This window comes from Chinchilla lanigera, unplaced genomic scaffold (assembly GCF_000276665.1).
Source record: "Chinchilla lanigera isolate Chin_1 unplaced genomic scaffold, ChiLan1.0 scaffold00030, whole genome shotgun sequence".
In the NCBI taxonomy this organism is placed as follows: domain Eukaryota; kingdom Metazoa; phylum Chordata; class Mammalia; order Rodentia; family Chinchillidae; genus Chinchilla; species Chinchilla lanigera.
In genome coordinates this window covers 5,267,495-5,282,968 of record NW_004955431.1, presented here as the reverse complement: position 1 = coordinate 5,282,968, position 15,474 = coordinate 5,267,495, and the positions used below count along the sequence as shown (strand labels likewise).

General features: G+C 44.1%; 1 protein-coding gene across 3 annotated transcripts in view; it reads left to right on the top strand.

Moving 5' to 3' along the window:
• The window catches only part of Atp7b (ATPase, Cu++ transporting, beta polypeptide), a 68,726-nt gene that overhangs the window by 14,152 nt on the left and 39,100 nt on the right, over positions 1–15,474 (top strand). The window contains exon 1 of one of the 3 annotated variants that reach the window (XM_005387611.2): positions 5,046–5,583. The exons of 1 other annotated variant lie outside the window; for it this stretch is intronic. In XM_005387611.2, coding sequence (XP_005387668.1) covers positions 5,335–5,583 — 249 coding nt within the window. In that variant the 5' untranslated portion in view covers positions 5,046–5,334. Of the gene's footprint in view, positions 1–5,045; positions 5,584–11,445; positions 11,570–15,474 lie in introns of those variants that run through there. One more of the 3 variants, XM_005387614.2, reaches the window with a different exon arrangement.

The window sequence follows — 15,474 nt, the reverse complement described above, 5'->3', positions numbered from 1 at the left end:
TCTAGTCAGCAGTTGCCAGAAAGCCTAATGAGGGCCTTACTCTTTTCTTTCCCTGCCTGCAGACCCCTCTCCCCACAGTGGCATTAGGAGGTGGGGATTTGGGGGTGAGTAGGTCATAAGGACAGACCTGTTGGGATGACTGTCCTTACAAGAGAGGCTTGAAGGAGCCCCTTTGCTGTTTGCCCAGTGAGAAGGCACCTAGAAAGCTAGAACCTTCTCTGAAGTAGGAAGCAGTCCTTAGCAGATGTCATACTGCTGGCACCTTGATCTTGGAGCTCCCAGCATCCAAAACTGTGAGAAATAATTTTTTGCATATAAATTACCCAGTCTAAGATCCTTTGTGACAGCACCCTGATTAGACTAAGGAAGGTGGTATTTCCAAGGAACTGGGTGAGGTCACCAGGGAATGGGTATAGAAGAGAAGAGATTCAAGGGCAGAGGCAGGGACCACTCTAGCACGCAGAGGGTTGGGGCCAAGGTCTGGAGAGGGGCTCTGAACAGGAGCTAGGGGGGCATAGAAGGGAAAGCAGGAGGTGTGGTAACCTGGAGGCCGACCTCCAAGACAACCACCAGGCACCCTGGGCAGCAGAGCAAAGGCACCTGGTGCAGGTGTGAGCTTGTTTGCAGGTCTTTTGATGTCTTCTTTTGTCTTGGCGCAGCAGTCAGCTGGATGGAGATTGAGAAGAGGCGGAGAATAAGGTGGGGTTAGGGTGCTGAGGGCCAAGGGAGGAGGTGGAGGATGTGTGTCCAGGAAACTGAAGAGAGAGGAGTGGGAAGTGGTGCCAGGTGATACTGAGGAACCTCTCCAGTGGTGACAAATCAGCTCATAGCCAGCATCCTGGATGTTTTATTTAGTCTTTAAGCAGCTGTGAGGAATACGCATGCACCCCATTGGAACTTTGAGTAAACTAGTGTTGGAGCTAGGTGTCGTGGTATACACCTGTGATCTTAGTACTTTGGGAGGTTGAGGCAGGAGGATTTAAGTTAGGTTTGCCTGGGCAACTTACTGAGACCTTGTCTCAAAGTAAAAAAATGTGCTGAGGGTGTAGATTGGTGTGAAGACCCCGGGTTCCATCCCCAGTACCACGCACACAAACACAAGGTGTGAAGTTCATAGGAAGGTGCATGTAATGAACTGAACTTGAAACACGTCTCTGTTTTGGCCCCTTCTGAGGTGTGTGTGTGTGTGTGTGTGTGTGTGTGTGTGTGTGTGTGTGTGTGTTTTCACGTGCACGGGTGTTTACTTTTTGTTTTGTTTTTGCTGTGTTGGGAATTGAACTCAGGGCCTCACATGTGCTAGGCAGGCAGTCTGTGGAGTCCCCAGCCGTACTGTAATGTTTCTTCACTCTAGGCCGTTCAGACAATGCAGTTTTATTAAAAGCACTCCCTCCAGTGAGCTTGTCAAGGTGGTATATTTTCATACCTCCCACACTGGCTGTTTCGTTTCAGTCTTGGAAGTCACCAGGCTCCTTACACAGTGGGATGAGGACCCAGGGGAGCTTCAATCTGAAGCTGACCCTCCCCGCACCCCCACTTGGAGTTTCAGTGATTGTTTTCAGTACTTTAACGCTGCCCTCTACTGTTCTTCTCTCCTAATGGCAGAACAAGTTTTGTGCTCCTCCCGTAGTCTCTTGTGCTTATGCTTAAGTATTTGGCTCTCAAGCTCCAGGTGATCTGGCATGAAGGGTGGGCTGTGGGCCCCTCACTGTCAGTAGATGTGCCGTGTGTACTGCTCATGTCCTGTGTGGGACCCGTCCAAGCCCTGCTTCCAGCATGCAGCCTACAGTCGGGCTCCACCATCCCGTCTGTTTCCGGGATCGTGGACTCTTCTTGTTGCTTTGGGAGGGCTGCTCTGGCCTGCTGGAAGGCTTTTCTGAGAAGCCCTGCCTTTTGTGAAGCTGGGTGGGCAGGTAATCTTTGTGAGTGCTGAAATATTTTAACCAGGTGTCCCTCCCCCAAATGGCCTTTTGTCCTGGAGGTTCCTGGAAACTTGAGCTGTCCATCTGCCTTGGGGCCCAGCTTCTCAGGTTGCAAAAGATGGTTTAGGACACCTAAAGGATTTTTATTTTTGTGTAGAAAAGACTCACAAAGACCTGGGAGGTACAGAAGAGGTAAACAACATGAATTTTATTTTGGAAAATGGCAGGCGAAGTTTGCCCTTATGAGAAGCAAAATAATTTAGTGCAACAAAGATACATAGAGACCTGTTCTAGCAGGAGAATAATGGCGTTCACCATTTCATTGTCGTAAAGGGGACAAGTTTGTTTGTATATATGGTTCAACTCATTTGTTTGAATATGTAAATACAGTTAAACATGCTTTAAATATATTTAGCATCCAACATTTGCCTTTGTGGTGTTAGATCTCTAGGCATGTAAAACACAAGATTCTTTTGTTGCTGAATCTTACTGTGTTTCTCGGGGTTGAACAGTCCTAGGCAGGAGTAACAAAAATAATCTGAATGCACTCTGCATGAACAGAACACTTGGCTCCAGTAATGCAGACAAGATAGTGTTGATATAGGTGTTGCTGGAATTTAGATGAGAGAGAGCCCTGTCCTGTGGGTAGCTGGAGATAAGTCCACAGAGAGGCAGGGCTTAAAGGATAAAGAGGATTAGGCAGGAGTTGGGTGCGGGCAGAGTGGGGTTAGATATAAGGGTAAAGTGCCAGAAAGGAGTTTGGACTTGATCCTCTAGCCTGGGAAAGTGGCCCATGCCCTTGCTGTTTTACAGGTCCGTTCAATTCCATGGGAACAGGAAAACCTACTGTTGTCACCTCCAGATCTGCTTTCCTCCCACCATTCCGCCCCGTCTTGGTTCAGAGTCTTTGTGGGCCCAGACCAGATTATCATCCTTAGATCCTGTTCGTGTTGCCTTCTGTGGTCACTGGGCCTAGAGGGCCTCCCCACTTGTTTAATCTCACTGTTCTTTATTTTCCCTGCCCCTTGTAAGCCCTGTAAGTGCCACTGTCCTCTGAGTCTGTATTTTTGGTTCCTGTCAGAACTGTATTTCCAGATCGCATACACTGTAATCCTGTAAATCCTCAGTTTAAAAGCTCCTGATGGGGTCTGGAGTATGTCTCAGGGCTGGAGTGCTTCCCCAGCATGCACGGGCTGTGAGTTCAACCCTGGCACCCCAAGAAAGAAAAGAAGCTCCTAGTGATATTCCGCCATCTACAGGACAAAGTTCAGCCTTTTGTCTTTCCTAAGGGACCAGTTACTTAGAGGCAATCGCAGCAGTTACAATTGAAGGTGGCTGTAATGAGGTCAAGCTGGATCCCTGCAGCCACTCATAATTATAGCATGGAAGGACTTCTGTTAGTAGTAATCCCATATCACCAGGAACAGTTAAAATATGTCTAATTATAACTCACATTTTAAATGACAACAGAAAACGATGATACCTCCAGGAGACTTTTCCACTAACATAACCAAAATTTTAAAGAAAATTATCAGTTATTCACTTATATTTTCCAGTAAGAAGGGGTCAGTAGGTCTGTAGAAATCCTGATAGATCTTGCCAGGAAACAGGAGCAGTAGATAAACCAGCAAGATTTTTTGAGTAATCAAGAGCCGCAGCAGTGCTAGGCTATGGCCTGAGGCTGTAGTGTCAGATGTACTTTTCCCTTTGGGGGAACTGGTTTGAATAGCATTTCTTGGAAATTGTGGCAAAGTTCTCTTGTTTTTGGCTGAGCACTTGGAAGATCAAAATGAAACCAGGCACATTTTGGAGCAGTTGGCTGCCCTGAACCTATTTCAGAAGTAGTGGTGAACAAACCTTTAGACTATCATGGAATAAACACACAGGGCAAAAAGAAGAATGAAATTTCACAGGGTATTTGGTGAATGGTTGAGTGGTGGGGCCACCTGCCCTCAAAGAGAATTTACTTATTTATTTGTTTGTTTATGTGGCTTTATTTTATTGCATGTTTTGCAGTACCTGATGTTTATATTCATCTTAGGGAGTAGGTACATGTACTTCATATATCTGGAATGTAATCATTATATGTTGCAAACTTCAACTAAAAGAATAATAATAATGAAAATGGGGCAAGGGGACCTAGAAATGGAGGTGGGGAGGGAAAGGAGAATAAAAAGAACAGATTTCTTACTGTTTGTTTTGTTTTTCATGCTGGGGATATCACCCCGTGCCTGGTGCATGCTTTGCAGGCATTCTGCCACTGAGCTACACTTCAGCCCAAGAACAGTTCAGAGTCTGGAATTCCTGAGGACAGTGATGGCAGTTTTCATGGGAAGAGGAGGGTCACTGTGGGCAATCTATAAGGAGGAAAAACCCTTAGTGAGCGCGAGCACTGAGCAGAAAGGTTTGAGTTCTAAATGCCACATTTGGTGCACATCCAGGAAGCCCCGAATGTCACACACTGCAGGGATGTTGTGGTTATGTTACCACCAGCTCCATTTGGTCTGCGGTGTGGACATGCCGCACACACTTGCTGCAGTAGGGGTTGCCAGGATTACTTGCTGGCAGAGCTGTTCCTCTGTTTCCGAGGGATGAGTTTCCCTCCCTGAGAGGGGTGGGGTGGGAAGCAAGATAGCACTGCCGGACAGCACAGGTGACTGCCCGGATTACCACACGATCTTGTGTCTCTTACTAATCCTCATGTTGAGCAGCAGGTAGCCTGAGAAGGCTGAATTGTGGATTAGTTCCAGTGCCACATATAAAAGAGGAAGGAGCCCTGTTAGTCGGCCAGTGCATGCAGTCAGTTCTTACTTGTTTGGTCCAGGGGAAAACAAAGCTGCAGGAAACATGGAACTTTTTTACACTTTCTTGGAAATGCAGGCCTTGTTGCCTAGGAAATCCTCCTTTCCCAGAATATTCTGCACCCTGCTGGTGTTGGAGCTATGGAAGAGGCCGCTGAAGTTATTACAAGAAAATGCTTGCAGTTTGGTAAAGAGAGGAAGTAGCTCTTTATTGCCTTTAGGCCAGGTTTCTTGCTGTACAGGTAGGCAAAAGGAAGCCTTGTGCAGCTTTGGGTGATGATTAGGTGCTGTGTTTACAGACACACCCGGCCAGGTGTGCAGACAGTGCTGGGTGCAGGCGTGTGCGGGCCGTGCGCAGAGATATCCACAGCATCGCACAGCGGTGTGGTGAGAGGCTACTACCAGTTGGTGGGATGGATGTAGATCGGCAAAAGCAAACAGGTGCTCAGCGGTCCCCAGCCCCCCAAGTTCCTGAAGTCGCTGCCAGGCTAAAGACAGCTTCTCCAGTCGGCTCAGTTGCGGAAGGGTGCCTTCCCCTGCTAATTAGGGGTCACTTTGAAAGCATTTCTTGAAGTTGAACTGCTTTAGTGGGGCGCGAAGGTGTGACTGTCACCATGACCATGGCAATGGAGAAAGCCAAGGCTGAAGTGCCCCAGGAACCCGAGCAGTCCTTCCTGGCAAATCTGAATGACCCACAGGTGACCTTGCTGTCCGTCCGAGAGCGGTGGTCCTTCAGGAGGAACCCCGGGGCCAGGGCCTTGTCCAGGCCAGTGTCTGCAGAGGAAGGCTCCTGCTCTCCTCCCTCAGGGGGAGAATTTCCACCGAGAGCTTTGAATGGAACCTCGGAAATAAGTTCCCAGCAGGTCAGTGCACCGTAGACCGATGGGACCCAATGCAGAACTGAGGTTATTGTTCATCTCCTGTGTGAGAGGTGGGCAGAGGTCAGGGTATGGAGTGTGAGTAGGAGGGAAGTAGGACTTGGGGTCATTCACTCCACAGTGGGTGAACTTCGGGTCTTGTTGCTTCATATTCTCTAATTATTTTGTAAGTGTGCAGCACAAGTTTTCCAAAATAAGAGTCAGACAAAAGTGGGTCCTAACTCCCTTTTTAAAAAATTTATCTTAATTTTTGCAGTGCTGCAACCAAATCCTGGAGCATGCTATGCAGGCGCCCTACCAAGGATCTATACTCCCAGCCCCTTCCCTTTATTTTACTTTATTTTATTTTTGGGGGGATGGGATACTGGGAATTGAACTGAGGACCTCTCGTTTGCCAGGCAGGCGCTGCACTACTGAGCTGTATTCCTGACCCCCCTTTTATTTTTAAAAGTGTGTACTGTATTTTGTTAATCTCTATGATTCACCTAAGTAAATACTTTGAAAACTTTGCTACAAAGTGAGGTTACTTTTCTTAAGCAAATAAATATAAGTTTTGTTAACCCACAGATCACTTGTGTTCAAAAGCAGAGCAGTGAAACACCTAGTAAAAATGGTGCTTTTTAATAACATTTCTGCTATTAAAAGTGGGACTTGTCGTCTGTATGGGGTCTTTGAGTAGTCAGATAAAAAGAACAAATTCTCAAAGCGTGCTGTCAGATACAGAAAGAAGTTTTCATAAGTACTTGGTCTCCTTTAAGACTTCTTCTGGTTTTTAAAAGTCCCCCAAACCAAAGGGAATTTTGTGAAAAGAGCTTTTGGAAATATGTTATACAAGAGATTTCCATGTTGAAGGCACTTGATACTTGGATGTGGACCCAGACACTTTTTATTTAAAGATTCTTCATTTTGCTGTTAGATCTTTACCCAGGATATCATTATGCCCTAATGTGTTTATGCCCTAAATGTGTTTATTTTAACATATTAAAATGATTTTTGTGGCTCAGTGGCATATGGCTTTAGCACAAAGCAGGTCTTGGGTTCAATCAGCACCCCTCCCCCAGTTCTGCTATGGTGAATTTGTGGAAAATTCCAAGAACCTCCTTCAAAGTTTCCTCCCAGGCAAATATAATAGCAGGAAGTGCTGAAGCATTCAGTGGCTGCCAGGTTGGGTAGCTTTTCTGCAGTCCAGATAAGTGGTTTTGGGGGAGGAGAGGTGTGATAGAGACCAAACCACAAACACTGTGCTTAGTGAATTTTATTCTTTGCTTTCCAAGTTGTTGTGTGGTTTTCATTTTCAGTGAAACTGTATTTAATCCTATAGCCAAACTAATGTTTTAAATTGTTTAGAATCTTAGTTGACAAAGTATCTTATTTGGCTTTTCTTATATTGTTCACTTTCTTATGTTGCTCACTCACTTACGCTTAAACAAAGCATTTTATTTGGCATTTCTTATATAGCTCTAGGGCCAACATTTATATTTTTATCCAAATTGTTTAAGGTAACAAAAAAGCAAGCATTTTCTGGGAAAAAGTGCTCAAGAGCATTTCTTCAAAATGTCCATTTACGTCACATTACTTCACCAATGTCAGCCTCTCTGTGAGTTGTGGGGTAATTTTTAAATCTTTCCATGGCTGGGGTGCCTCTTCCGAAAAGAGAAAGGGAAGAGGCCTCGGTGGTTCTGCTGATTACAGGGTGTGGGGCATGGGCCAGAGAGTCTTGGACGCCCCCAGTGTCAGAGTGTTCAAGGCAAAGCAGAGGGGGAGAGCTGGCTGCACAGGATCGTGAAAGCACCTTGTAGTGTGCTTCAGACACAAAATGGAACTTCTGCCAAAGTTGAGCGCTTCAGTGGAATTCCCGACTCTGAGGTGTATTTCATGTGGTTTGAAGACCTGAATAGGACTAGGCTGGCCTGGTAATCTGTAATGAGCACAGTGGTAACTTTGTTTTTTTCTTTTTTGGTACTGGGGCCCTGATTATAAAAGTAATCCTTGCTCATTATAAAAAACAGACTTATAATAGGGAGTGGAAAACACATAAAAGTAAAAGAAGAAAATGAGTGTTTCTCTCTGTGTATGAGTGGGTACATGTGTTTATGTGTGCATGTATACGTGTATAGTTCTTTTTTCAGATATGGGATCAGATTATTCAGACCTTGATATACACCTTGCCTTTTGTTTGTCTTCTTTTTCTTTCAAGTATTGGAAATTGAATTGTTCTTGGACAGAAAGGGGAGTTCTTTGTACCCTAGGAACAAGTTTGTAGTCACTTCCAAGGGCTCCCGCTCCCCACTCCCCAGGGGAAGTGAGCAGGGATAATACGGAGGAGCAGGAGAATGGGTAAGTCCCTGCTCTCTGCCCTCTCCCTTTCACGTCTAACTGCTTAGGAAAGTCACCAGGCTGAGCCCTGCTCCGCTACGTCCCCTATTTCTAAGAGTCACCAAGTTACCCAGTCGATTCAGCCTTGAATCCCTTTGCCTCAGCAGCCTAGAGCACTGGGACACAGACCTGCTTACACTTGGCAGTTTTTAACTTAATAATTTGTGGACAGTGTTCCATGTCTGTTGTAGACACCCTACTTGTTCACTGTTAATGGGTTTTTGACCCAAAAGCTGTATAAATCAAAGCTGGGATTTTGAGAACTCATTTAGCCCTTAATATGTGATAGGAACCTTGTTTGTGACCCTTGTCACTTAATTTAATCATTTTAATAGCCTAGGGGTTATCCTCAGTCCCCCCTGTCACAGATGAGAAAGCTGATACTGAGAGGTTTGGCGAGCAGCCTGAGGGATTTAATGGCTGATAACAAGTTCTCTTCCACTGGGGCACTGAAGTATTGTTTCCTATTCTGGGTGAGACAGAGCTTTAAGAATACTCAAGTATTTGAAAACTACTCATTTATGCTGAATGAAAAGTAAACGTTCAGGAGGGTTTTTTTGTTTGCAGAAGACAGAAGTAGCTGCTGTGAATAAAACATTTAAAATTGCTATTTATGATTAGTGGAGTTGTGTGTTTAAATTTTACTTTTCTTATACAATACTGTATAGAGTATATTCTGTATAATTAAGAGTAATGTCATGACTTTTAAACAAGCTTAAGTGTGTTTAATTTTTCTGTGTTTTGATGGGGGAAAATGCCTTTTCAAAAAAGTTGGAACAGGCAAGGCAAATTGCCTGCAAAATATTAGCCTCTGCTGCTCTGAGCAGGGCTAAGCCTGGTGACTTTCCTAAGCAGTTAGTTGTGAAAGGGAGACCAGAGAGGAGTTACTGTCTGCTCTCTTGCCCCTCTGTATCCCTCTTCCACCTTCATGGGGGTGGGGGGCTGGGGGGATGGAGGTTTCTACAGACTTGCTCATAGGGTACAGAGATTCCCTTTTCTGGTTTTTTTGTTTGTTTGTTTTTGTTTTTTTTTTTCCGGTACTGGGAATCGAACTCATGACCTTGTGCTTGCCAGGCAGGCGCTGTGCGGCTGAGCTAAATCCCCAGCCCCCGCTTTTCTGTACAAAAACAATTAATTGCCTTCTTGCTCATGACTCTGTTGACCCCTTTGGAGAAATTTGGCTGCTGGATTTTGGTTTTGGTTTTTACTTTTTTTTTTTTGCAGTGCTGGGATTTGAACCTATGGCCTCACATATACTAGGCAAGTGCTGTGCCACTGAGCTGCACCCCGGTCCTAGGCTGCTGATTTTATGTGTCTGTATATCTTGTATCTGGCAGAGTCTCTGGCTTCAGTATCAAGCAATTGAATGAGTGAACAGCTAAATACACTGCAACTGGGTTTATATTGCAGCAGGGAAGATTGAACTGATGATGACTGCAGTGTTGTTAAGTTGTAGACTTAACATTTTCATTAGTTAATTAATTAAACTTTTTGTGGTGCTAGGGATCAATCCCACAGCCTTGGGTATGCTAGGCATGCGTTCTACTACTGAGCTATATCCCCAGCCAGTAGCATTTTTAGAAAGCAGGGTATAGAATTTTGTCTTTGGTATGGGTGGTTGGGTGGGTTTCATGTGCAACTGTATAGTTTTTTACCTAGGTGAAATTAAGATGACCCAGTTGGTACATGTATATTCCTTTAAAATAAAGGATGGGGCAGAGCATAATACTTTCCCTTCCTGTGGTTTTGAGAAGGAAGCAGTTAGAGAATTGTCATTGGTAGAGAATTACGCAGAAAGTGTACTGTCTGCCCTCTGGAGATCGGGTGAGGCACGCAGCAGGCCTTGGAATCTTTGTGATGAATGCCTGAGTTTCTGAAGTAGAAAGAATTTAAATAATAAGAGTTGCTCTTTCTGGACCTTTGTGAAACAGTGGAAGGGCAGGATCTGTACCACACAGGAAATGTTTAAGTGTCCTGGGAGACTCGGTGGGGGTGGTTGAACACCAGGTGAGGCTGTGTTTGTCCTCCTGTCATCCATTACTGAAATGCAGGTTAATGGTGCACTGTTAGCTTCTCAAGTCCCCGAAGCTTGCAGGCCTCACCGCACAGCTGCTGGGTGGGCATTATTATTATTTCATCATACACTTGAGGAAGCTAAGGCTTGGATTTGCTTAGACACGGCTAGAATTCATACACAAGGTACCAGACATATCCTTGGGAAATTAATAATGAGCAGGAAAGACAGACATCATAGAGCTATATATGAAAATGGTCTTTGGCATACCGAACAGTGGGCAGATGTGCCCATTCATCATCTTTATTGTCATTATATTTTTGCTGAAATTAGCATGGTTGAACCAAAACATTTTCTTCCTTGCCTTGGACAGGCTGAAAAGCTACACTTATTTTCTGTTTCTAAAAATTACACTGCAGTGCTCACTCCAGGGCTCCCTTTCGCAGGGCGTACACTGAAGGTAACATCTGGGCAGGTGTGGTGGCGCGCGCCTCTAATCCCAGCGCTCAGGAGCGGAGGCGGGAGGGTCACTGTGAGTCCGAGGCCAACCTGAACTATGTAGCAAGACCCTGTCTCAAAAAGCAAACAAAAGTAATAGTTGTTATGTTAATTTTTCAAAATTGGAAAGTCTATACAGGTATTTTAAAAATTGGTGTTTTATAAGGTGGCTAAAGAGAACCTCAATTTTATGTGTTAATACATAAGTATATACACCTGTATCTTTGTATGCGTAGATTCTTCTCCAGTGGAGAATTTAGAGACTGACACCCATCCCATTTGGATCCCTGGGGTGGCTTAGGTAAGAGCTTGCCCACCCTCCCTCCTTCCCTCCTTCCTTCCTCCCTTTCTTCCCTCCTTCCTTCCCTCCCTTCTTCCTTCCTTCCTTCCTTCCCTCCTTTCTGCCTTCCTTCCCTCCCTCTTTCCCTGCTTGCCTCCCTCCCTCCCTTCCTCCCTTCCTTCCTCTCTTCTCTCCTTCCACATGCATATATGTGTGCACAGGCTTTACCACTGAGCCACCCACTCCCAGTTCTGGGTGGGATCCTTTCTTGAGTCAAGTAATTTTCTTACCCTCCTCCTGAATCTGTGACGTGTAGACAGTTCTAAGATGAGGCTGAGCAAGGGTGCGTCTCATATATGACTGTCTTTGTTACTTTTCTCTCGTTGCTGAGGCAGAATACCCAACCTCAAAATTAAGGAAGGAAAGATTTATTTATCTTACAGCTTGTGGAGGTTTCTGTTCATACTTGGCTGGCTCCAAGGCAGAGTGGCATATGGCAGAGGGCAAATGTTCATGGCAACAGAAAACAGCAAAGCAACAAGAGCAAAGGGAGGAGGGCTGGCAGGCAGCCTCTTTTCCTCCCTTTTGTTGTATGTAAACTGTCTGCCCCAGGGCGGGTGTAGCCCTCGCATCCATAATTCCAACATTGGATCTTGAATTAGTCACAGACTCTAGAAGCCTGCCCCGTGGCTGCATGAGGATTTGAGGGGACATGCAGACACAACCCATAACAACAGCATACCCAGAATGTTGTGTGTAGTCCAGGAACCATTGTTCCTGCTGCTCATGTCCTGCCTTCTTGGGTAAGTGTGGTTTTCTCAAGTGTATTTGTAGTTTGGATACTGAGGGAAGCAGAGCAAGTACTGATCTCCTGCTGTCATTTTTCTGAGGTGACAGATGCTAAGGGGCAGTCAGGGAACAGGCTCAGACAGCTGCACTTGCCAGTGTATTAGCTCTCCTTGCAACTGGCGGGAGGGATACGGCTGGGGTTTTTTCATGTTAAGTTTTCTGCATTGTAGTCTCTTCCTATAAATAGCATGGATAAGAATTGTTTTTAAAAAGTATAGAGCCTGGTAGATTTTTGAGCTGGATTTAAATCCCAGTGGTGTAACTTAAATTTGTTTGTAGCTTTGGGTCAACCTTGGAGGCTGTTTCAGTGGTTTTCCCACTGCTCCCATGCTAGAGCATTCAGCATAAAAGATCTCTGTGACCTCAGAAGGTATGGGGATTTCCCACCAGCGAGCTAGGCTTGCTCCACCATGCCCTGCCTGCCGTTTATGCCTTCTCCCCCACGCCGCAGCCGTGGGTCTGCTCCACTGCAGAGTGACAGCCCTGGCACTCAGCAGATCCCATGTGACTAGGTACCAAGGAAGGTAGTGAAAAAAATCGTATTTGGATCCCCTTCTGTGGCCTCTTGTGTTTCCAGTCCCTTCTAATCCTGCTGTCTGTCTTATTAATAGTTTATTAAAAATTCAAAGTCTAGCAAAAGTTCTTCTCCAGCCCAATGGTGGGCCTGTGGAAAGAGTCCCAGATATTCTCAGGGAGAGTAGAATCTAGTGGCCTGGGGAGGACTTCTGCCAGGCTTTCCCTAGACACGCTGTCCAAGCCTATGGCTGTTTGATAAGTCTTTCATTCAAATGTGTCTGTTTTATATAAAACTCATTAGGAGATGTTTTCCTCTCTAAAAATTGTCGTAATTGAAGAACTGAATTAAAAGCATGGATACGACATGTGCCTATGCTTAAAAACTGTTCAAACACCAAACAAGGTATTGTTCTTTACCGGCAGATACCCAGTTGATTACTTGCAAAACTTTGATTTCCTTAACTCTTGGTCCTTGGAAACCTGCCTGTCTAGGAAGAGGGGCCTCTTGAGTAGTGTTTGCTGTACATAAATTGCTTCTACATATCCTTTTGGTAGGAATGTAGAATCAGCATTCCATAGATTAAAAACCAACCTTGTGGTTTGGTTTTTGGTAAGTGACAGCTAGAGCCAGAATCAAGACATGCTAAGTGCTAAGTTCAACAGACTAGATGGTTGAGGGTTATATCTTAGAATGAGACAATTTCTACTTCTAAGATAGTATGTGAAAGTGGATGTGCTTACATATATTCTTAGTTGTTTGTTCATCCTTGGTTCCTTTTTCAGTTAAATCAGTATTTAGTTAATAGCAACTACAGCCCAGTTGCCGTTCTGGATCTCCTTTGTGCTGTTATAAACATGTATTATCTTGATTTGAAAATTATTTTTTAGACTTTTATAACGCATATGCATTGTACACTAAGTTGTACCATGAAAATAATTTCCTTTTCCCTTGTGTGTCAGCCACCTGACCCTTTCTGTTTCCCATTCCTTCCCAAATATAGTACTGGCTTCTTGCACACTTCTTACACAGTCTCAGAGATGGTCCATTGGTGTGGTAGTATTTCATTTCACACAGAAACACACCGTGATGGGCTCCTTTTGGTGACCCTGTCACCCACCTGCACCCCATAGAGTTCATACCCTGTATGTCTTCCAAATGGACTGCTGGGCCATGTGACTGAATTTGGCTGGTGGGACTTCGGATGAGTGCTGGCAAGTTGAGCCTTGTTCTTTGGAAATACTTCTTATTGTGGCACTCCCTCGCAGAGCCTGCGAGCCACCAGCTGTGAGATCTCTACCTAGTCTCATGGTGAAGTTACACGGAAGAAAACTGAGGGGCTTCCTCAGCCTCCACTAAGCCTGCACTGCGGCCAGCACGGTTTGACAGCCCAGTGATAATGGATCCGTATTCCGGGAAGTGGAACCTCCTGTCCCTTTCAGCCTACCCCAGATGATGCTATGTGGAGCAAAGATGAGCTTTCCTTGCTAAGCCTTGTTCTGATTGAAAAACTGAGAGCCGTTCTTATAAGCCACTGAATTCAGCTTGTCATGCAGTAACAGACAGCTGAAGCATAGACTATATATGCTGTCTGTTCTGTGCCTCGCTGTTTTCACTGAACAGTGTATTGGTAGCAGTCTGTTTCATAATGTACAGAGCTACCTTATTCATTTTAAGAGCTGGGTAGTATTCCAACAAGTTCACTAACCAGACTTACTGACGGAAACTTGCTGATTCCAGCCTTTTGTAGGATTGAATGTCTTTGTTGGATGCTTTCTTTTGCATACATACATATATTTATTGGCAAAGTTCTTAGAAGTAGAAGCTGGTATGTGAATGGTTATTTTAAAGGTATTATAACATTGCCCTCCAGAAGGACCCCACTCCCACCCAGCACATCTTCTTTTGATGAACCTTCTCCCTTTTCTGTTCGCCATTTTCTTCTTTATGTAACTTCTCCATATAATTAGGTAGAGACCTCATAGGTGGTGGCTCTTGGGGTCTGCAAGAAAGTGCCATAATAACAACATATATTAATATATGCTATCTGAAGCAAGTCTTTTTTCCTCTCATTTCTTTATCTTTATCAGTTTTATATGAGTCTTCTATAACTTGGATTTCTTATTTTTGTTTGTCATATTTAGGCCTTGCCCACTCTGAGATTATTATAGATATTCTCCTGTGTTTCCTTCTAGTATTTTTATTATTTCATTTTTTTACATTTTGACTTTTGATCTGTTCAAAACGTTGTTTTCTTTGCTCCTGGGAATCGAACTCAGGACCTCATGCTTGCCAGGCAGGCACTGTGCCACTGAGCTGTATCCCCAGCCCTCAAAATGTCTTTTGATGTGTAGGTTCCAAATTTTTATTTTTCCAAATATGTTTCTGAGGTGACCAGTCAGTTGTTAGTATTAATCATTTCACATTAATGTTATTATTCCATGTCTTATCATAAACTATATTCCATATTTGTATGTCAGGTAATCTCAGTATATTTATTGAATTCAGGGAACTCAGTTGAATTGCTATCCCATAAATTACTTAAATTTTCCTTTTTTTCTCTGCTGTGATAAATGCTATAGTGCATATTTTAAAAAATAAGTCTGTATAATTATCAATCCCAGCATAGCTTATGGTTTTCTTTGTGGAGCTACAAATGTTTATTTATAGTTTCCATTTTATTCATTTATTTATTTTGTCTTTTTGAGACAGGGTTTTGCTACACAGTTTAGACTGGTCTTGAACTCACTTTGTAGCACAGGCTGGCCTAGAACTTGCAGTGATCCTCCTGTCTCAGCCTCCTGAATTACAGGAGTCATGCACCACCTGAGTCGTGCACCACCACACTCAGCTATAGTTTCCATTTGAAAAGTTACCTAAACCTTTATCTTGTTAAAATGCTCAAAAGCCAAAGTTCATTGTATATGCAGGAATATGGACAAGATCAGTCCACCTAATTGGGACTCATCTGGTGATAAAGTAGATTGTGTATGGGTAGAGAGAAACATGCTTTTTTATCATATGTTACATATAAAGCCCTGTTCCCATTTATGAAGTGTGTAATGTTACTGATGTGGCGTTTCAGGTACCAGCTAGAAGCTAGAGTCTGTCTGGTGCACTGTGTTTTCTGTTGTAGGCTGGCCATGTGGTGTTCTGTGCATAAGGCCACATCATGCTGTCTTTTCATGCTTCAGAAATCTCTTGTATCTGCTAAGATAGGCAGACAGTTGACTTCTAGGTACAGAATCACAGAATGTCAGAGCCAAAGGGAACCTCGATAACCTGTGCATTTTATAAATGAGGTCTTTAACTTTTTTTAAATTTTATTTTATTTTAAAGAGAATA